The sequence below is a fragment of the Rhamphochromis longiceps genome, linkage group LG6 (genome assembly GCF_057381845.1).
Source record: "Rhamphochromis longiceps isolate RC_006_pf linkage group LG6, R_longiceps_female_GT1.1, whole genome shotgun sequence".
Taxonomy (NCBI): domain Eukaryota; kingdom Metazoa; phylum Chordata; class Actinopteri; order Cichliformes; family Cichlidae; genus Rhamphochromis; species Rhamphochromis longiceps.
In genome coordinates this window covers 30,153,829-30,176,848 of record NC_140562.1, presented here as the reverse complement: position 1 = coordinate 30,176,848, position 23,020 = coordinate 30,153,829, and the positions used below count along the sequence as shown (strand labels likewise).

The window sequence follows — 23,020 nt, the reverse complement described above, 5'->3', positions numbered from 1 at the left end:
CATTACATTTAGTGTGGACTTTAGCAAAAACAAACTCCGATGTCTAGTTTTCATGTACAAATGTTTATTATTATCAATTATTAATAAGGTTAGTTGGTCTGCGCAATGGTGATATTCGTAGCTCCTACTTCTCATTAGCTTTTCTGCCATTTGCCTGAAGCTACCCTATTGGTTAGAGTGTTTGGATGCTGGATCAATAGCCTCTCTGCTCTCACCCACTAACATTAATAAGATTATTGATTAGCTGCCTCCCACAGATTGATTATCCCTTTGCAGCATCAACCCAGTCTATTATTAGTTCACCATTTGATGGTGGCTGCTTTTGTGCCTAACGAATCTGCTTGTGCGTGATTCCATCTTGATCAGAGTTGTAAAAAGCTGCGATTTGGTAGCTTGGTGAGGGATTTGTAGATCATAGATCATAAGTAGAAGGACAAAATCTATGGACAATCCCTCATTTTCAGTTTTGTCATACAGATAATTCCTAGATATACAGAATCGCATGTGCAGTATTATGTATATGCAGGTAGTGAGAAGCAAATAGACACACACTTATTCACACAAGCTTGGAGGAACTGTTATGTGGTTTCTTATTGCAGTGCAGTTGAAGGAGGAGTAGGCCCAGTAAAAAGCGTAAGGAGTGATGGATGAGACTCTGTCCTGGTTTCATTCCAATAAATGAACGGCGTTCCACTTGGGCTTCCCTTCACAGTCCCAGCCAGTGAAGCCACGATGGAGACGGATGGGTCTCTCGCTGCCGGGTGTTGGAGGAGTGCAGAAGGGAGAGAGGGACAGGGTGAAGAAAGTGGTGGGGGGAAAAATGGAGGAGGGAGACATGAGTATAATAGGACATAGGTGAGAGATGGGATAATAATAAATAAATGACTTTAGAGAGTGAAAAGGGAGTAAATCAGTAACCTCTGTTTAAGAAATGGAAGTTAAGTAAAAACTGGGGAGAAAAAGAGAAGGAAAGAACGATGTAAAAAGAAAGCAAAGGCTCCATCTCAGTGTTTCTGTTTGGCTGACTGCACCAGAGCAAGGATATATGGATATCCTGAAGCTGATATGACAAGAAGCACGCTTGGCTGTGCATTCTGATTATGTTTTAAATCCTGAAACATGCAAGCCTGACCATCTCATCCTGCCAAGTCTGATAGCTAGCGTTAACTAACCAAGAAGATAAAATTGGTTCAGGAAGCTAACTGTAGCCTGGTTGTGAACTTGCATTACATGATTCTCCTTACTCTAAACTTGTGAATTTCTTTTCTTTCTCCCCTCCTCCTTGTCCTCCCTGTACTTTTACTCCTCTCTATCTGTCTCCTTTGTTTAATCTCTTACCCCCCCCCCCCCCCCTTTTTTTTTTTCTCTTTAGACATATCCCTCCAGTGTGGCCCTGGTGCCCAGTATGAGATCTCTTATTGGGGAGCCTCTGTACCAGTTGACAGCCCATCAAGTGCCAACAGCTGGGACAAAGTGATTATTGACAAGAGTGATACAGAAGCTTGGCCCTCCATCAGCCGCAGTAGTGACCCCTGCAACCCTGTAACACCAGAATGCCCCTCGGGCTCCACCAGCTCTAACCTAGACACCAGTGCTGTCACTACTACCAGTAGGAGTAGTTTTGTGAGTATGGCCACAGGCGCAGCAGGCCAGCAGGCCCACTACCCCTCTCTCAAAGCTAACAATAACATGATGACAGGACCTGGATCAACCAACGCATTAGTAGGTAATAGAGGCTGGGTTTCAGATGGTAAACAAGATGGTATGAATAGTGGCAGAGTTGGAGCACCCAATAACTGGGGCTCTTCCAATTTTAACTTGAATCTCAACCCAAATGCCAACCCTTCAGCCTGGCCTGTTCTGGGCCATGAGAGTGTTGGAGGTGGTACCAGTGGGGTGTCCAGCTCTTCATCCCTTCCACCAGGCATAAATGGCAATGGAAATTTAGGAAATGGGAACATGGGAGGTGCTGATAACGGTGGGGGAAGTTGGGTTGGCATGATGAGTGCTACAGAAAATGAGCAACAGCACCCTTCAACCAACACAAACTTGTCCTTCAATATAGAGCCTGTTAACCTTAACACTGATGGACCAAACCACACTAAACAACAACAAGCTCAGGAGCCTATGAGCCCTATCCATGGTTTAACTGGTTGGGGAGGCCAGTCACCCACTGAGTCATCCCAGCTCAATGGGGATACAACCGGCAGCTCTGTATGGGGTAGTGGAGAAACCAAGGCAGCTGACTCCCCCAAGGACTCCAGCTGGGACTCAACAACATCTGGAGGCCTCTCTGCTTGGGGTCGCCAAGGCAGTGGTGGTGGGAGTGGTGGAAGTGGTGGCTGGGGTGATTGGGGAAAATCCTCTGGCGGTGGAGAAGCAACTAAAGGTTGGGACAACATAGATGCTGGTAGTTCTGGCTCAGGCCAAGACCAGCAACTGAGCTCTTGGGGCCAGCAGCTTGGAACAGCCCCAGCAAGTGAGGACAGCGGAGACAGCAGTGAAGGTCGATCCCAGCGTAGAGACAGATCCTCCAGCATGGAATTTGCCCCTTTGCTACCACGGCAAGACCTTGACCCTAGAGTCCTGAGTAACACAGGTTGGGGACAGACCCCCGTCCGACAGAACACTGTATGGGAGATGGAAGAAGCAAACTCTGATGATGGAAAGAGCAGTAGCAGCTCAGACACCATAGGAGCCTCCAGCTCCAATGGTGGACCCTCATCTACCAATGGCACCATAACTCCTACCATTGCTCAGAGGCCTGGATCTGGAGGGAAAAGTGACAGTGAAGGATCTTCATCTTCTGGGTGGGGAGCTCCAGCATCTCAGCCAGTCCAGACAGGATCAGGATGGGGTGACCCCCCACAGTCACTCAGTAAAGCTCCGAATGGCACTACTAGTGGCTGGGGAGATCCTTTGCCTTCCAGTGGTCCCAAGAATGGGGGTACCTCATCCTGGGGATCAGAGGACAAGTCATCCAGCTGGGACAATGGCCTAGTGAAAAACCAGCCTACTAGCTGGGGAGAAGGCCCCAAAAATGCCCATAAGTGGGGCAACAATAATGGTGGTTCTAATGGCTCCACCACAGGGGAATGGGGAGAGCCAGACATCAAGAATAATGGTTCCTCTAGCAGCATGTGGGAAGGAGAAGGAAGTAACGGAGGAAATGGTGGATGGAAGGAAAGTCCTCGAGGAGCAAATGGAGGAGGCTGGGGCAAAACTCCTGCTGTGAGTAATAGCAGCTGGGGGGAGACCTCACGTGCCAATGGACCAGTGCAGGGTGGCTGGGGCTCCTCCAAGCCACAAGAAAGCAGCAGCAGCAGCAGCACTGGTAGTGGAGGAGGTGGAAGTATTGGTTCTTGGGGAGGTCCCAGTTCTGTGAAGCAGAACAACTCTAGCTGGGGTAATGTCAGCAAACAAGACCAAGGTATGGAGCCTACTGGCTGGGAAGAGCCCTCTCCTCCCTCCATTCGTAGGAAGATGGAGATTGACGATGGAACATCTACCTGGGGGGATCCCAGTGCCTACAACAAGACAGTCAACATGTGGGATCGTAACAATCCCACTAGTAACCCAGGCAACAGCGGCCCCCCTCCAAGTAAGAATGGTGGAATGATTATTCCCAACAATAACAACAACAATCACTCCGTTGGACCTGGCAACAACAATCACCATCACTCTCACCCTCACCATATGCACCACCATACTCATCATGGCCAGCCCCCAACTCACCTGCAACACCATGGAAACAACAATGGGTCGCCCAACAATGCAGCATCACATCCAAGTGTGGGGCCCCAAGGCAGACCCACCCACTCCAACCCAGGTATTTAAAAGACTTAGACATTAATGACCTAAAATCTTATTTTGCTTAACATTCAAGTAGTATTTGAAATTCAAAAATGAATTAAAATTTGATTTCTGATCTTGTAGTCTCCCACCATACTATATTCAATGAAATGTTTAAAAATTTCAAACTGACTTTTACAAAAGTGGGTATTTCTTTCTAACAGCATATGTGTGTTTTATTCAAGGGATACTGATTTTCTTGTCTGTTAACAAGCCAGGGAGACAGACAAAGACAAAGAGATTTTGTTTTCACCTGTTCCCATAAAATGAGAAAATTATAACAAGCTTGGGAACTATGGTCCTTCCTTTCAAAAAATAATTTCTTTGAAGAATTTACAAAGTGACTGTTTTTGCTCTCAGAGAAGTTAAAATCTTCACAGTTGTCATCAGCATTTAATAGTAGGTTTAAGTTTGCGCTTTCACAAGATCTAGTAAGTCTTTGAAAAACAAAAGCCCTGTGAAGCATAGATATTTGCCAAAGCTTTAATGGCAAACAGTTTTAATTGTGAATGAGACCACTGCCATCTGCTGTCTGCAATTTGTGCTGCAGTGACTAAGGAGCATCATGAACACTTCCAAAACACATTTAAGCCAAATAGCTGCCCATTTCTGCTGATGTCATTAATTTAGGCTTTTCCTAATCTGCTGCTTTGCTTTGTCTTGTCTCATTCACCTACACATTCATAGACACAGCTTGGCAGGCTGGGGTGGTGAAAGGCATATAATTATAAAAAACCACAGCATACAATAGAAAAGGTTACTATCACTTATTGATATGTCACTAAAGCTTAGTCTCTTTAGACCTTCATGCTATGTGATGCTGGCCTTGATGGGAACAGTGGTATTATTCCATTTGTTTTCAGGGAAGCACATAAGAGGATTAACTAATGATGTTTTAAAATTGATGAAAATTTCTGCTGTAAAGAAGCTGATTTCATTCTTTTAACTAATTAATTGCCCTTTCTTCCAGGCTGGGGGGAGATTCCAAGTGTTCAGCCCAAGTCAGAACCTGCTTGGGGAGAGCCAGCAGCTCCAACATCAGCTGTGGACAATGGTACCTCAGCCTGGGGCAAGCCCCCAGGTGGGGTAGGAGGATGGGGAGACGGTGGCCATGAGTCCTCTGGCCCCTATGGCAGGGGAAGTGGACCCCCAGGTTCTGCACCTTGCAAGCCAGGTAACACTCAGAATTTATTGTTAATGCTGGATGTTAATAATAGGAGTTGATTAGCTGATACCACCAGTGCTATATTCAGTGCCATCAATTAGTTCAGACTTACAAAATTACTGTTTTTCTGCTTTAACCTGTGAACACAATTGTCAACTTAGGCACTGGTTTGCTTTGGGTTCACTATTTTGTTTATGGCAGTAGCTCCATAATATGTTTGCACAGCACACTTCAGTTAGGGAACACAAACGGGAAGTTTCTACAGAACTGTACCGTTTGTGCCAGTTTTGAAAGTTTTTGTTAGTGCTGCTGGAGTGTTGCTTGGATTAAAGCAATTCCACGCCTCAGTGGAGCTTGGTTATTTGTGCTGTTGGTTTTAAATGTTGGAAACGATAGAGGGGAGGTGTAGGGAGAAAGTGCAGACTGGCATGTAGCAACAGTGGCACCAAGTGGCTGTGTTTAAAGTTACGTGCTGCTCAGCTTCTGAAATGGTATTGTGAATATAGAGGACACATAGTATCGAGTAATGCACTGAAGATTTTTTTTCTTTTATTCCTCACAACTTAATCCTATATTTCCCATCCCTTTCTTTCAGGCCCCAAACCTATGCAAGATGGCTGGGGAAATGGAGGGGAAGAGATGGGCATGTCTACCAGCCAATGGGACACTGAGGATGGGGATGTATGGAACAGCCCAACCCCCCAGGAGAGCAGCTCTTCTTGTAACTCCTGGAGCAATGGACCCAAGAAGTGCCCAAACAAGGTCAGTGAACTCGCCTGTCACAGTGGCATTTATGACCTTGGAAACATCATGTAATGTTGAATTCATAATATTTTTGCTCCTTTGTTTTCAGGGGAAGATGGGCAACAAGCCAGATGAGGCCTGGATTATGAACCGTCTCATCAAGCAACTCACTGACATGGGCTTTCCGGTATGAACCCTGCATATTTAGAATTAAGTGTCAATGCAGACTCAAAGCACTCGCAAGCTTTCTTCTGGAATTTTTGCTTTAATGCCTCTGTGCTGGTGGCAGATTTAGCTGCGAGGCATCATTTATTTAGGTTATCAGTTCTGAAAGTGATACTCAGAGATGAAGGTCACTATGACCTCTAACCAGGAATTTGATATTTATTCAACACAGGAAGAAATTTCTTACGATTTAGCACAAGCATGCACTAGCGCTGTGGAATGAACAAATTGGATTTCAATGGTCAAAGGTTATTGTGACCTTAAACAAAAATTTTGGGGCATTATAAATGAAACCTTTTCAGGCTGGAAAAACTATCAAGTGATGAAATATCAGCTCTTCTGGCAAATTAATCCCAGTCTGGTTATGCTAATTACAAGGTTTTTGTACTTCACAGAGAGACCCTGCTGAGGAGGCATTGAAGAGCAACAATATGAACCTTGACCAGGCTATGAGTAAGTACACCAGCATTTTCGTGTGTCAACCTTGTCTTTACGCTTGCTGTTCTGAGATGTTTGTTTTTATTTGAATAAATCAGTTCATTCTCTTCAGTTCCGCTTGGTTGAATACTGAGGGACCTTTTTCTTTAAAATATATATTTTTACCACTAATGAGATTAAATAAAACTCTCTTTTATAGTGACACAATATATTTATTTGGCTAGATTTCACAACCTCTGCAATCACCTCTTCTCCTTCTAGCTGCTCTTTTAGAGAAGAAAACAGACCTGGACAAGCGAGGCATGGGCATGTCTGATTACAGCAATGGCATGAACAAGCCTTTGGTGTGTCGGCCTTCCGCACTCTCCAAAGACCCCTCCGAACGCAACGCCTTCCTCGACAAGGTACGTCGGGTATAAATGCATGGTGGTATTCAATTCAATTTAGTTTTATTTATACGGCACCAAATCATAACAACAGTCGCCTAAAGGCGCTTTATATTGTAAGGTAGACCCTACAATAATATGTACAGAGAAAACCATATGACTCCCTATGAGCAAGCACTTTGGTGACAGTGGGAAGGAAAGACTCCCTTTGAACAGGTAGAAACCTCCGGCACAACCAGGCTCAGGGAAGGGTGGCCATCTGCTGCGACCGATTGGGGTGAGAGAAGGAAGACAGGATAAAGACATGCTGTGGAAGAGAGCCAGAGATGAATAACAAGTATGATTCAGTGCAGAGAGGTCTATTAACACATAGTGAGTGAGAAAGGTGACTGAAGAAAAAACACTCAATGCATCATGGGACTCTCCAAGCAGCCTACACCTATTGCAGCATAACTAAGGGAGGATTCAGGGTCACGTGATCCAGCCCTAACTATATGCTTTAGCAAAAGGAAAGGTTTGAGCCCTTACTGTAACTTTAGGCTTTTCTCTAATTATATGCTTAGATTGTAGCTTTTATGATATGTTAACACATCACATTGGAAGGTTTTTAGATTGTAACGTCTTGGTTAGTACAAGAAATGTTTTTACACACATATAATTAACATTGTCAACGTGTAATGTTTGATGTTGCACTCATCTGCCTTTATTCCCCTCATTAACTGTTTATTTTCCTCTGGTCTAGGATGGCGTCCTGTCAGACGACACCCCCCCATCACCGTTTTTGCCTTCCCCCAGCCTGAAGCTCCCCCTGGCCAATAGTAGCCTTCCTGGGCAGGGTCTGGGACAGGGCAACCCGGGGCTGGCCATGCAAAACTTGAACAGACAGGTAAAGCAGGTTTTCTTTTCTTTTTCTTTTTTTTTTTTAAAATATATGTAATATAAAATACTACATATGTAGTATGGGGGGGGGGGGGGGGGGGTGCTTTGCACCCTTGGACAGCTGATACAGACAGTATCACTGTGCACAACCACTAATTTGCAGTGCTCTCTGTGGGATTTCCATATACAGATTGCAGTAGCAGCAACAAAAGATGTGTTAAATTGTTTTATACACATCTCTCTATTCACATGCTTTCCCACATCTCCCTTTTTCTGTTGCTCACTTTTGTGTATAACCTTGCCTGAAGAGCCCATTGAAACCAGATAGTTATGCTCTATCAAATATCACCCCTAGAGGCAGGCATGGCCCAGAAAAACTACAGGATGTCCTTGAAGTCCAAACAAAGGCACTGCAAGCAGCCTTTTTTCAAACTGAAAGGAAAGCCCTCTTCAGCAGTATGGGGTTAGAAATTTGAACAAGTGGCTTTTACAGGCTGATTGTTTTTCGTCAATTTAAAAAATGCAATTTCTGACATTTTTATGATCAAACAAACAGTTGCTCTCACCTTTTTCCCTCAGTATATGCTCTGCTGTAAAACACGTGATCTAGACCTAATCAAATTTTGCAATATTGCAGACACTTCACCTTTTCTTTTTTTTTCTTCATTTCAAATTTTTTTTTATTTATGTATTTTTGTTTTGACGTTTTTTTGTTTATACTGCCATTACATGGCAGTACTCTTGAATATTTAATTGTACCATTGTGATTCCTGCATACAGATACCCAGTGGAATGTTTGGCAGTAGTGGAGCAGCACAAACCCGGGCCATGCAGCAGCAGCCTCCTCAGCCACCAGTGCCACCTCTCAGCTCCTCCCAGCCTAGTCTACGTGCTCAAGTGCCTCCGTTTCTCTCCCCTCAGGTAGTCAAACACATGATAATGCATATTAGATTTATTATGTGCTACTATGTCAAGTCCTAACACATATAAACAATCGCTTAAAGCTTGAAGATTTTGTGATATGGCCGAGGAACATGATTCTTTTCTTCCCCCACGTGTATATTTTGTATATTTTGGGCTTTTTAACTCATTTTAATTCTGTTGAATATGTCGTCTTTGTCCTCTTAAAATCTCCACAGCGTAGATCGCTTTTTACCTTTTTTTTAAAATCACACTTAAAAACTCATGTGCAGTTTCAGTGATGTGGTTGACATACTGTGGCCATAACTCTTGAAATTGCAAGATTGCCTCCCAGACCTTTCACCTCCCTTCTTTTCTATCCTGCACAAATGCAGCGGTGGCTAGTTTCATCTTGCCAGAAGGTGCTTTTATGTACAGTTATTGTGATGTGCAGTGACTAACTTGTCATCTCTCTTTTGTTCCACCTCCATTTTTTCTATTCGCTTCAGGTCCAAGCACAGCTCTTGCAGTTTGCAGCAAAAAACATTGGTCTGAACCCTGCACTTTTAACTTCACCAATAAACCCTCAACAAATGACCCTGTTGTACCAACTTCAGCAACTGCAAATGGTGAGGTGCCATCGCTCTTTGCATTGCATTTGCAGCGCAGCTTTAACCTTTACAGCTTGTGCGAGAGAATATGTCTTCTGGACCTTTATTTTCATTTTTGATTTGACTTTTTAATTAGATTTTACTTCCTATGAATATGTCATTTTTAAAAATGACGATATCTAACAATGCATGAGAAAGGGAGTGTAGATTTTTTTATTGTTTACATCAACGTATTTCTTTATTTGTCTTCATCGATTCAGGCGTACCAGCGTTTACAAATCCAGCACCAGATGATGCAGGCGCAGCGCAATGTTTCCGGCCCTATTAGACAACAAGAGCAGCAAGTGAGTCAATAAATGTGTCATTACAAATAAAGTATGACCGTGAAGGTCTTTTAAAATTTCATGTGCGTGACTACATGTCATCGTACTGTGACCCAACTTCATTTATTCCTTTTTTTTTTTCTTTTTTTTTTCACTTATTTTTTGTCACATCATTACAACAGCGAAAAGAATATGCTTTGTAACAACAGGAGTTGCTGAAACGTTTAGATAACACAGGAACTTGTTACTTCCCATTATCTGACAACTTCTCCATTTTGCAAAAGGGGATAGTTTGTTCTCCTTTTTGTAAAAGAAATTATGTTTTGTTAAAAATAACCCACAAGATCCATAAGATATAGGTAAATCTTATCTATCTAACATTTTCTGTTTAAGCTTATCTTTGCAAACCACCCCTGCGTGTTCTTTTTGTTTGTTTTTGCTTGCGTATCTTTATCTATAACATTGAAACATTTTATTTTCCTCTTGCTTTTCCTTTCTATTCTCCACTGTCTCGACTTCCTCTTTGTTTTTCTTTTGTTTCATTATTTCCATCCATAATTTGATTAATGTTGTTGCTCTCCTGGCCTATATTTCCCAGTGCTTTCTTTTGAAATACATAATTATGACAGTCCTCCTTTTCTCTCCCAGGTTGCACGTACAATCACCAACATGCAGCAGCAGATCCAGCAGCACCAGCGTCAGCTGTACCAAGCGCTGCTGATGAAGCAGCAACAACTTCCCTCTCATTCCTCTTCTTCTTCCTCCTCCACTGGTCTGCATCCCCCCGGTGGCCCCGCCGGAGGCCCCGGCTCTGGCAAATCAACCCTGGACCCCTTCACAGGCACTCACCAGGCTCCGAGCCTTGCCGATACACTGCACACCAAAGAGCCGCCGTCGTCGCCCAGCGCCTACAGCACCTACCCTCTCTGTGAGTCTGCTCTAGCAACAACACGGGGCTGAAAGAACTACACTATGGTCACTTTGTTTAAAACTCAAATTTTCCCATGACACAGAAATAAAAGAAGAACCCTCATTGTGTATTACAGCCTGTGTAGCACCTGATTTTGTGTCATGTGAAGTAAAAATAAATCAGCAACTCTTTAAAAAAAAAAAAAAAAAATCGTGCAATTGCCAAAATGCTTGCATCTTTTGTCTTATAGTTGTATGTGCAACACAATGTATCAAACAGTGTATCGTTGTGTTGTGTGTTTGAAATATTTGTTTTTATTTGTGCAAATATTAACAAAAGATTCCTGTGTTTTGTGTTCAGCTGGACTGAATCCAAACATGAATGTAAACTGCATGGAGGTTGGGGGTCTGTCCCTTAAGGAGCCCCCTCAGCCCCAATCCCGCCTGTCCCAGTGGACACACTCCAACTCCATGGACAACCTCTCTGGCAACTCTTCAAATCTGGAGAACAACCTCAATAAGCACGGTACTTTGCACAATAACACAGACAAGCATGCTCACATAATGTAGAGGCTTTGAGAAAATTGTTAGATGAAACCAGCCTGACATTTAATGTTAAGTTGTTTTTTTGCATAAATACTTTCCAACGCCTTTTTAAAAATAATCTTGAGATTTTTGTGCAGGCATGCTTCACTTGTTGAGGAGTGATTATAAGGCACTATTGCAAACGCCACACCTCCTAACACACTTAGGACTCGTTGACTTGTTTCCCAATGAGTAACTCAACAACTGACAGTAGCTTTTTGCCACTTGTATCATGCAAGACTTTCGACTGTGCGTTTGTTTTTTTTCGCACGTTCTGTTTGCAAGCTCATTAAGAATCCCTGAGTCTGAGGTGTCATAGTTCCACCCAATAACAATGACAGGTGTTGCAGTCACATCCTTGAATATAATTGTGACATTTCTGTGATTTTCGAGAAGACAAATGCAGTCTTATATTTGTGTCAGTTTGAAACCACTGAAGTACACAAAGCACTCAGTAATGATGTCAGTTACTTTCCATAAAAACAATTTCTGTAATGTTTTGAGAAACTAGTTAACTGACGCAGACTTGTCAACTACTGCATTACTTTCATTTTAGCATTTAAGATTTCGTCAGGTTCTGCATTTCATACACATGATCTGTTTTCCAGCTTATACGTAGATAACAATCTGTGGACTGCAAACAGTTATTCTTAGCTCATAGTTTCATCTTTTTTCTCCCACTATGGAAATGTTTATTGAAGATCTTAATCTTACGTCTACTGAAGCTCAATAGGAGCATCAGTAGACTTAAAAATAGACTTAATGTAGACACCATTTTTAGGGTGGTGTTAAATGTGCATTTATAATATTAATACTTGCAAAAATGTGTATATTTTCCTACTAAGTTGGACTAGGTTCAGGTGACTTTTTTACTTTTTCCTTGTGTGTTTCAGGTGCCATATCTGCTGCCTCTACCCTGGTCCCTCCTGGGAAGCCTCCTCAGCTGGAGGACTCATACAGCCCTTACAATCTAATCTCCAGCTCTGAGTCTCCCACCAGCCCCCTCGTGCCCCCTGACTGGGGCCAGGGCAAGAGTCCCAGTGAAAAGATCTCCAATGGGACCAACATTAACTGGCCCCCAGGTGAGAATGAGATGCAGAGGTATAAAGGTGTAGAACAGACAGGTGTTTTTCTTTAAATTGTGTGAAAAAGTCTCTGAATCTTTGGATACAAAGGCATTTATGAACATGTCGGGTGTTTATCTAGAACGCAGTACAATCTCACTGGACTAATAAAATACAAACAGTACTTTTCTTATGTCGTAATTGCTTAATTGCATCAATTAAGGCTGCTGCTAAGGAAGCAGCTATTCAGTCTACAAAATTCAGAGGAAGATTTAAATACGAAGCATAGCATTAGATCAGGTTGGTTCACCACAATACCATTTTACACATTTACATGGCAGCTCTTATATAAAGTAGGCTAAACAGTATTACTGCTAAACTTAGCCTGTCCAGAGTGGACCTCTATCTGCAAGCCCTCTTGCAATTCATCTCACGCACCCCAGTTGCTGCAGTTGCAGTGCACCAAGTATAATTCAGCGTAACACCTCGCTTCACACCTTTGTGTACATCTAACCTTGAAGTTTTAGCAGTCCTTTATTGTGTGCGTGTGTTTTAGAGTTCTGCCCAGGGGTGCCATGGAAAGGCCTTCAGAACATCGACCCCGAGAATGACCCCAATATGACCCCTGGCAGCGTCCCCAGCGGTCCCACCATCAACACCAACATCCACGACGTCAACCGTTACCTGCTGCGAGACAGGAATGGAGGTATGACAACAGACAAGGGCCCAAATATCAGTACGACCGATAGCCCCACCGAAAAGTCGCGCTTTATAAAGTTAGATGAATATACGTTAGTAACCACTTCCACAAGCCTATCCATGCTACCATATCTGCTTCACCACAGACCCCCACCATCATGCTGCACAGCATATATGAAATTAACCTTTTTGGGGGTTTGTGTCTGCTCACCACACTGTTCTCTACAACCATATAGCCACAGCTTCTCCACTTCAGAATGGCTCTTTGCCTCCAATCAGCAGCGACTGGCCCGTCAGTGGCTACTCTAGATCTTTCAGACTGTCGTCCTGTGATGGAGATGCCTCAGGTACACATCCCACGTATTCCCACTCATGTGTGGACCTGCTGACCTTTCCTTGCCCAAATGGAGAAATTCTCCTTATCTTCAACCTTACTTAACCTCTGAACTTTATTTATACATGTCCTTACCTCAGTCACACCTAAAAACCTGTTCCTTCAGCGCCTTAAACATCCTTTACCAAAACTCTTTGACCAAACCCACAAAAAAAAACAAGCCTCACCTAACTGGTCGTGACATTGGTACACACCCTATGTGTTCATGAATCTTAAAAAAGGATATTTGAAGTTTTTATTTGTAGACATTTTTGCAAAGTATGGTGTAATTGAAGACAGGTGGGTTTGTGGCTTGTTTTGCTGTTCATTTCCACATTTTGAAGCTACTATAAAGAAGTTCCAGATGATCCAGTTGAACGGTCATATTACATATAAAAAAAATAAATACATTAAAAAACATTTTTTAACAGTATCCTCTTTCTCTTTCTCTGTTTCTGCTCTCCATGTACAGGTAAACTGTCTGACATGAAATCCACTTGGTCCCCAGGGCCCATCTCTCAGAGCCAAGCTTCTCTGTCCCACGAGCTTTGGAAAGTCCCACAGGGGCCACGCAGCACCACAGCCCCATCACGGCCTCCGCCAGGCCTCACTAACACCAAGCCCTCCTCTACCTGGGGAGGCAATTCGCTGGGTCTGTCTCAAGGCTGGAGTGGCTCATACTCCTCTGGTGAGCACTCAATTTCTTTTTATCAGAAATAGTGATGTGAAACTATCTGATACGTCATCACTGAGTTTTTATTGAAAATAAGCATACTATTGGAAAAAGAGAAAAAAAACACCAGTATTGACAGTTTAGTGTGTGATTCAGGCACTTCAGGTGTGTGATTACTCCACTTTACATTTTTCTTCAGTTCTTGTTTTTATTTTGTGTCGTTCTGTTTTGAATTGACTTTAGTTTCAATGAGTTTCCTGAGTGAGATTTCTCATTTCAGTATCTATTGTGTCTAGTTTTAGTTTAGTTTTTATTCGGTGTTAGTTTTAGTTTTGTTTTTACTACACGAGGAAGAGTCAGATTGTGTGATTTAGAAAGTTTATAACGATATGATGTTTCTTTTCAAGCTATACAAACACAGTCATGTAGACAGTCTCAATAACCAGATTCCCCAAAGCCTGCTCAGACTGGTTGCGTTTATAAATTTGATTATAGTAACATAAAGTAAAGACATTATTCCTTTTTTATTTTTTAATGACACACTTTACAAGTAATTTTCTTATTTTCTTTTTTTTCTGAAGTCTCATTTATATTTATTTCAGGTGGCTAAAATGGTTTTTAATGCCCAGTTTTAGTTTTCATTTTCATTTCAGCTTTAGTTAATGATCATCATGTGGGTTAAACTGCTTTTTTAAAGAACAGTGTATCATCATCATAACTGCAATATTGGCTATTTACTTCATGAACAAATAAATATCAGGTTGCTTCTAACAATTTCTTTGAAATTGCTGAGCTTAAGCTGCGTACAGTGCCTGTAATTTACAGAGGACAAATCAGGACATTTGAGCAGATTGCCGTGACCACGAATACAGGCGAATACATCTCTATGATGTATTACACGCAAGCCACAGACATGGTTGCCTATGCATAGGTGTGGTGTTCACAGCTGCGACTTAGCACAACCCAACTCTTGGTATTGTAAAGGTTGCCTGAACACACCCTGCCAAACTGACATCTTGAGGTTTACCAGCTTTCGCGTGACCTCGTTTTGACATGACAGATCTATACTTTATGCAGCAAAGAGGAAATAAATTTAGTGTGTGGAATAGATAGCAACTGGTGTCATGTTTTCCTTAGTAGTTGAGCTCTTAGACTTCAAGGCCCAGAGTCTCAGGGCTCTGGAAAAAGTCTCATAATATCAGAGAGTGTTGTATGTTGAATACAGCTATTTTTCTCTTTCTGTTAGAAGGGCACTGTCACATTGATACACACTCACTTTATCTTTCTTTAGAAAGAAGCCATCTAGGCTTCTTGCAATGCGTGCCTGTGCCTGACCAAGATTCAGTTTTGACATTGAGTCAAATAACTTGTAATGAAAGTATTTCTGCAAATCATTATTCCAAGAAAACTCTTAATTTTTAACTCTGTCTGCATCCGTGTTACAGAGGGAACCACATGGAGTACAGACAGCTCCAACAGAACCAGCAGCTGGCTGGTGCTGAGGAATCTCACCCCACAAGTGCGTATGCTTTTCTTTTTTTCTTTTTTTTTTTCTTTCCTTTTCTTTTTTTTTTTTGCTAGTTTTTCACTGATACCTTGGGCCATTATAAGGAATTCGAGTTTAGTCCGCTCAAATTTGAATCTGCAGTTGTAGATTTCTGCTGGTGTAACCTTTTATATAGTTGCAATGACAAAAGAAACAAAGCAAAAGGAATAAAAACAGAAGGTAGACTGTGTTTGAGATAAAATGGTAAGATAGTTGTGACTGCAACTTTAGTGTGCTAATGTCTTGTTCTTTGCTGCAGATTGATGGTTCAACTCTGCGGACCCTGTGTATGCAGCACGGCCCCTTGATCACATTCCATCTCAACCTGACCCAGGGGAATGCTGTGGTGCGCTACAGCTCCAAGGACGAGGCTGCCAAGGCCCAGAAGTCCCTGCACATGTAAGCGTTAGCACAAGTCTCTTACATCAGCAAAAGTGGACTTAAAAACGGGGGAAAAGGGCACTTTTTACTGAGGCAATATAACAGTGAAAAAAAAGACAAATGCTTGGGGAAAACACAGTGTTCCTGATTTCTTTAGTATCTTTTCTCATGAATAGAACAGTTCAACATTCTCAATAATTCCAAGCAATGTTATTTTTGTGTCTGGGACAGTCACATGGGGGTGGGGAGTCACACCGTGGTCAGATGTATTGCAAAATTACAGAGATTGTTGTGATAATTAGTTCATCATGGGAAAAGAGCAGTGTGGAGACACGTGTTTAGGCTGCACGCTCACGTTGTTATTTCTGTGAGTCTCATGAGAGTTCCCTGATTCGGTTTAGCTAATAGTTTGTTGCCATGGAAACAAAATACAAGCCTTGTGACCCACTTTTCATTATCAGCAGCATTAAATGTGGTTACAGTGTAATGTTGGCATTAAGCACAAAAACAATTGAATAACATTAAAAGCAATCATCTGTCATGTCTGGTTTGCTCCTGATCGTAAAAACCATTCATAATTTTTTTTTTTCTTCTTCTTCTGTGCGTTAAGGTGCGTGCTCGGAAATACCACAATCCTGGCGGAGTTTGCTGGCGAGGAGGAAGTGAACCGCTTTTTTGCACAAGGCCAGTCGCTGGGGGCAAACACCACGAGCTGGCAGGCCAACCCGGGAACCAATCAAAACCGAATGGGCGGGGCAGCGCAGTCCCACTCAATTGGCCAGTGGAGCAGCAGCACCGGCGGAGGCAAGGCCAGCGGAGGCGACCTGCTGTGGGGCGGTGTGCCTCAGTACTCCAGCCTGTGGGGTCCGCCCAGTGGAGAGGATGCACGCGTGATTGGGAGCCCCACCCCTATTAACACCCTGCTGCCTGGAGATCTGCTGAGTGGGGAGTCCATGTAGGATGATGCCACAACACACTAACCAACCAACCAACTAACTCACCGCCACCATGTCATGTAAGCCATTGGTGGAGGGTGGGGTGGATTAAGAAAAGAAAAAAAAAAAATCAATGTGAACAGGAGCAAAACCCAAGCAAATCATGTGGTGATAATCAGTATCAATTTGAACTGTTTGAACTGTGAATTGTAAATCAGAAGGTTGGGGTCATTACCACAGACTGCAGACCCCAGTCCTTTTGTTTTACTTTGGTCCCTTTCTCATTTGGTTTGCCGTTTTTTGTTTTGTTTTTGAGGGAAAACAGCCCTTTTTGTCCTCTTGGTATTTTTTAAAATGCATTATATTAAAAAAAAAAACAAAAAACTGAAGTGAGACACAACACAAAGAAACCTTTTAACTGTTTTATTAGTTTTTCCATAAGTATTCATGGCATTCTGTGGGAGGATTTCTTTTTAGGAGAAGCAATCAAAGCTGCCATCTGAGACTTTCCTTTTCCCTCCTAAAAACAAATAAAAAAAATCATCCCAAAATAAGACTTACAACAACCATTCCCAGCATATCCATGGCCAATGATGTTGTTCAAAGACCTTTACTAGTTATGTTAATGTTTGTTTCTCAGCACTAATATTAGCCTTAAGTGCTCTCTGGCCCAGGTCCTTCCCAAGCCGTCTTTGTTTTTTGTTCTTTTTTTTGTTTTGTAACTGAAGAAAAAGCTGAAATCTTGCACAGTTTCACCTCTGAGCCAGCGAGCGGTACAGGACACAACTGGTGACTGACTTTGTCGCCGGGCAGTAAGAAGGCCTGGCCACGCCACGTGACTGGCACTACCAATCATCTACGTATTATTTTAATTTGTCTTAAAGGGATTGACACAGTTGTTTTTTTGTTTTGTTTCTTTGGTAGGCCTAAATCCAAGCAAAAGTTTTGACACCCATCACAACGAATAAGCTGAGAGAAGATTATTTGTCAGCCTTGCTGCGTTTGTCCATTTCCTTATGAATATGTATGTCCGGTGGCACCTAATCATTGACCTCTGTGAGCCCGGATCCTTCTGGTCACCTTTAAAATCGGAACCCAGTTGCTTTCTGGTGCTTTTCGAATTTTCTAATGACAGATTTGTTATGAAGCCCAGCGGCCTTTATGGTCGGCCAATTTTCGGAGGAAAAAAACCTCAATTCTACTTTCAAGTGACAGTTACATTGTGCAATATACACCATAGACCTTTCTTCCGTCCACAGTCGATGTCCACCGGAGCTGGTTTGTCTAATATTTTTGTTTTCTTGTTTGTCTTTTATGTTTTGAATGTTGCTGATTTCAGCAAAAAGACTTTGGAACTTCAAAAAAAAACAAAAAAAACCCACCTTACCCCCATTTTTCAAAACTTGGATTCCCTCCAGACCACCAGTCCCCTTGAAACTGTTGGGAAAATTCTGCAAAGAGGAAGAAGCAGCTGTTGAACTGTGTATGCAGCAAATTGTACTAAAAAGTGACACTGGGGTACACAACAATGCACACTTCCTCTCTGCGTGCCACAGCCACACCCAACAGAGACTGAAACCACAGCGGGATTGGATGGTTCTGGGCATCTGGCACAATACCAAATAAGAGGGGTTTCTCCTAATGCAGTAGACCTACGAGTGTTCCTTGCGTTTGGTACTGTACAAACAGAAGAGACTAAGATTTTTTTTTTGAGTTCTAAGGGTTTTATCATAGCACTTATGAAGAGCAAATCGCTTCAACTGCAATCCAATAAATCAAAAAGGAGCAGCAAAAACGATGAAAACAACACAAAAAAAGTACTGCTCTTTTATGTACTGTATCTATTCCATGGAAACGTGTCTGGCGTTGTTCCTCTGGTAGCAGGCTGAAGGGAAACAAAACTGAACTGTACCATTGGACTTTTGGGGGGAAAAAACTTCACTCTTGGTTTTTTCCCCTTCTTTGAACTATATCAACGTGATTATCACTGTTACTCCAAAAATTGTTATCCTTGCTCTCTTTGGAGGCTCTAGACTTTGCAGTGTCAGTGGTCTCTGACACCCGCTGGACAGCCAATCCGGTCAGTCGGTGGTTGAGTCAGAGTGGGGTGAGGTGGGGGAGTGTCCACTGAGTGCCTCTTTGCTGTGGTCCTCTGGATGTCGAGCGGCAGCCCCACAGCGCAGCACTTCCTCCTGGGCTCCACTTGACCGTCTCTCAGTCTGGCGTGAAAAACGGATCCTCCGGGACTGGCCAATCACGGCTCTCTGCCGCACACACGGCATCTCCAACAGGGGCCCACTCCCCCACCTCCCATCTCTCAGTTCTTTGACACAAAGATCACTTTAGCTGGAAGATGTAATAGTCATATTTCTGGAATTTTTGCCAGTGTACTTTGTATTTTTTGGAAAAGATCATTTGACTTTTTTTTTTTTTTTCCAGTGTGTTATATTGTTATTTTTATCTACATGCAGTGGTCTACAAAGTACTGGCTGCTGAACTAGCCCTTCACTGTTCATATGCAGAAACACTTTGGTCAGAGGTGCCTCTGTATGTTCATCCTGTGTATTGAATGCAAAATGAGGATCAATACTACAGACCGTTAATGATTGTCTATTTGTTTTTAACTGATCATGCTTTCTTCGTTTGACAGTATTCTGTAGTACTTCCAGGTAGTATCTTGAGATGTGTAAGAAAAAAAAAAAAGGTGTCTCAGACGGGGGATGTGGGTGTTTGCCGCTCCAAGCTGCTCCACCTGCCCGCAGGCTGTCCCCCCTTGCCCTTTGCCTAGCTGCTATGCTATGACCTCCTCTCCTCCTCCACCACAAGAAGACCCAGTAGCCCTCCCCTGACCAAGCACCTACAGGCCCTCATATCTGTTTCTATGCAAAAAGACGAGAGGCTGGGGCCCTTTACAGCACGCCAAAGCTGTCTTGGGAATGAGCACTCCTCCCAGAGCTTGGCATATCCTAACAATTGTCCCCCACGCGCTCCTGTCAGCACTTCAAACTGGCCGCAGTTTCTGTAAAGTCAGGCTCAGCCACCAGAACACTGTCATGTATCTAAAAGTTAGAACACTTTATCAAAAGGTCGGCCTTTCTCTCTGAGCTGAAGACGCTTCTGTCCAGCTTGATCTCAGGGTAGGGGAGTTGATGATACAAAGTATGAGATGCAGCTCTCCGTATCTGTCCTTTCTACTGTGAGAGCAAAGTCTAAAACTTCGAAGGCCATCTGCACGCAGCAGGACGTACAGACCTCATGCCTCGAAACTGAATCCTTATTGTTGGGGGGAAGAGGCTCGCATTGAATCCTCTTCCCAAAAAGATGGCCTCTTGTTATTGTTTGGGGAGACATTATTGCATGTAAAAAGATGCCAATGTATTGTGCCAATATAAATTTGCTGTGTCATACTGTATATTTATAGAGAGCACTTCTGTTCCCTGTTTGGAGGAGCTTTAATGACCTTTGCAGAGGGTGTAGGGGGGGACAGGAGGGATCAAACAAAAGGGCGGCAGCATCACACCCTGAAGCGACTGAGATTTTTTTTTTTATGCTTTTGTGGGGAATGCCCCAAGCTAAGGAGAAAATCTTTACTCAGTTGGGGGTTCCGGTTTGCTACAGTGCACAGTTGATGATGGGTAATCCCGGGTACATATTTTTTTAAAACCAAAAATGAAATTGCATTTTAACGTCATTTTTATGAAGTTTGACATAAAAATCTTAAAAATGCTAAAAAATCTAAATGGAAAAAAAAAGATCTATAATATGTTAAAAGCTCTGCACTTCTAGCTGAAACGTCTCTGGTCATCAGCCTCTGCTACCAACATCTAAAGGAGCAGAGCGGTGGCTGGGGTGCCTTTTTTTTGTGGATGCTGTATTTATCTCGTTTTACGTTTGTGCCCTGCTCAAAGCAGGCCCACTGAACTGTACATTTCCACAGACCCAGGTGGCTTGGGCCCACTGTATCAGCCTCACTCTCTGATTCTGCATCAGCAGGAGCAGAGAGGCACATTTCAAGAGGTACAAAGTCTTAAAAATGAAACAAAAAAACAAAAAAAAAAGCTTAAAAAATATATATAAAAAAAAAAAAAAAAATAAGAAAACGGGAAAAGGCTACCTTTCAGGACTTTCAGTCCTGCAGCACACAAGCAAAAATCACTATTGCCTGTTTCTGTAACTGCCTTGATCCAAGCTCAGACAGACCCAATAGCCGAGGACCTCCCAGCATCCTGTACTAACTGGAGAACCCTGACAGTGAAGGGGGTTTCCCATGCTGCACCAGCATCGAGAGGCTCTCCTCTCTACAGCTCTGTTCTAGATAGCAGTATATGTATACACTACATATAAATATATATATCTATATATATATATACTGTGAGTACGGTGTGTGGTATCACCTCTTCAGACTTCTTGGATCGTAACCTCTGAAACTTTCATTTTAGTTTGAAAGGTCTTGGTTTAACACAGCTGAAAATGAGCAATATGTATTTTCCCCGCAAATAAGTGAGACAAAGGAAAGAATTTGGGCCGGGTATAAACTGATACTTGACTGATCGAAAGCAAAGTCTTTCTTGTACGGAGTCAGATATGCACGTTCTGGTTTTGATGACATATTACAGTACTATGAAGTGTTTGTACTGTATATGTGTGTTATTTGTTTGTTAATTAGGCTGCCTAAAAGCCCAACCTGAATCACCTGGTTTAATGCATATTTTACCCAGTTGATTAAAAAAAAAAAAAAAGAAATCACAAACATATCAAAACAAAACAAAACATTGAACAGAAATACTTGAATCATTGAACGCCAATAACATAATGTGAAGTCAGTAATTATTATTTTTTTGTTCTTTCCATCTGACAGGTACACTTAGGGGCTTTTAGAGAACACCAGATGTGTATTGCATTAAGTTACAAATACAAAATCTTTGAAAAAAACAAAGTCATCTTAGATGTGTGCTTGAAAGTCAGATGTTTGTATGAATGTGTGCTCAAGAAACTGTGTACAGGGCACGTGGCCTGCTGTTATGTTCCACTCAGTACGTTATATTTTGTGTCTGTTTATATCTTCTTTTTTTCGTTGTTGTTATTGTTGATGATCTGTCAAAAACTATTCTGATAGACGTTGTTATCTTCTAACGTTGCACTGAGTGTCTTCTACCCCTCACTCAGCTAATCGTAGTTAAACGAGTCTAAGTACGGAGGGGCGATGGTGACAATTCATGTGTACATGTTTACTCAAGGACTTTGTTTTTCCATTCTGTAAAAAGTTTATCTACCTTATAGTGGCTTTTATTGTGGAATAATCCAATACAAGGATTATCTTGAGTATTGCACCATTTTGTTCCAATTATATAAAAAAGGAAATAGGAAAAAAAAATTAAAAAAGAAAAATGTGCAAAAAAAAAATGATAAAAGGAAAAAAAAAGAGTAACAAAAACAAAACAAAACAAAGAACTGTGGCCATAGATAGCTGTAGAAGGACTAGTAATCCCGATTTTAACTTCATGGAGAGACGGAAAGGGATAAAGTGTGGGAGGTGAGTTTGTTATAAGACTCATTTCAGAGGTGCCTATCTTTTCTTTTTTTATTTTGCAAAAGCCACCTGTCGTTTACAAAGCATTTCATTTATCGGAGTTCAAGGAAACAGGAATGTTTTTTGGTTTCGTTTTTTGTTTTTAAGGACAAATTTCATCTTCCATCAAATATGGACATGAAAATCTTGCAAAATGAAGATTTATGCTACTTTCAGAACTCTGGGATTGATCAGTGTTGTCATATTTCAATTTTTAATTTCTCTTTTAGTATCGATGGACTATCTCTGTATGTGTTACATGGTGATTTTATGTTTTCTGTAATACTGCAACGCAGTTTACTCACTATCTTGCACACTCATTAAAAAAAAAAAAAAGATGTGGATTTTGTCTCAGGAAGGCCAGGGTTCCAGATACCAACTCCATCATTTCTAGGTTTGATGTTCGTGTGAAAATAAGCAACTGAGAACTATTAAACTCCAAGAAAGCACTGAAGTTTATGAGTTTAACAGAATATAGAGAGTACCATTGTTTCTTTAAAACAACAAAAAATGTTCGTAGCAAGTCACATATTTACCAAATAAGACTAAGAATCAACTTTGAGAAAAGTGGAGCGCTTTACATGTGAAATTTGAAGTAGAAATTGCTTTACATTTAAACGCGATCAGTGGTTTGATTGTCATTATGACAGTGACAGGAAAATGCATTTGTATGTTTTGACTTTGAGTTTCCATCCTGTAGTTCAGGAGCACGTGCAAGACACTCTTTGTTTGTTTGTTTTAAAATCATCTCTCCTGCCTGTTA

The 23,020-nt window shown here is 42.0% G+C and overlaps 1 protein-coding gene across 4 annotated transcripts in view; it reads left to right on the top strand.

Annotated features, from left to right (window-relative positions):
- Window positions 1-22,377, top strand: part of tnrc6c2 (trinucleotide repeat containing adaptor 6C2) — a 145,163-nt gene extending 122,786 nt beyond the window's left edge. For all 4 annotated transcript variants that reach the window (XM_085410183.1, XM_085410185.1, XM_085410182.1 and 1 more), the window contains 18 exons: window positions 1,373-3,829; window positions 4,823-5,026; window positions 5,613-5,779; window positions 5,871-5,948; window positions 6,382-6,439; window positions 6,686-6,828; window positions 7,553-7,696; window positions 8,470-8,610; window positions 9,099-9,218; window positions 9,461-9,544; window positions 10,172-10,451; window positions 10,794-10,958; window positions 11,911-12,099; window positions 12,638-12,787; window positions 13,626-13,841; window positions 15,272-15,345; window positions 15,632-15,771; window positions 16,364-22,377. In XM_085410183.1, the coding sequence (XP_085266309.1) occupies window positions 1,373-3,829; window positions 4,823-5,026; window positions 5,613-5,779; window positions 5,871-5,948; window positions 6,382-6,439; window positions 6,686-6,828; window positions 7,553-7,696; window positions 8,470-8,610; window positions 9,099-9,218; window positions 9,461-9,544; window positions 10,172-10,451; window positions 10,794-10,958; window positions 11,911-12,099; window positions 12,638-12,787; window positions 13,626-13,841; window positions 15,272-15,345; window positions 15,632-15,771; window positions 16,364-16,712 (5,159 nt within the window). In that variant the 3' untranslated portion in view covers window positions 16,713-22,377. The remainder of the gene's footprint in view (window positions 1-1,372; window positions 3,830-4,822; window positions 5,027-5,612; window positions 5,780-5,870; window positions 5,949-6,381; window positions 6,440-6,685; window positions 6,829-7,552; window positions 7,697-8,469; window positions 8,611-9,098; window positions 9,219-9,460; window positions 9,545-10,171; window positions 10,452-10,793; window positions 10,959-11,910; window positions 12,100-12,637; window positions 12,788-13,625; window positions 13,842-15,271; window positions 15,346-15,631; window positions 15,772-16,363) is intronic.
- Window positions 22,378-23,020: the final 643 nt, after the last annotated feature.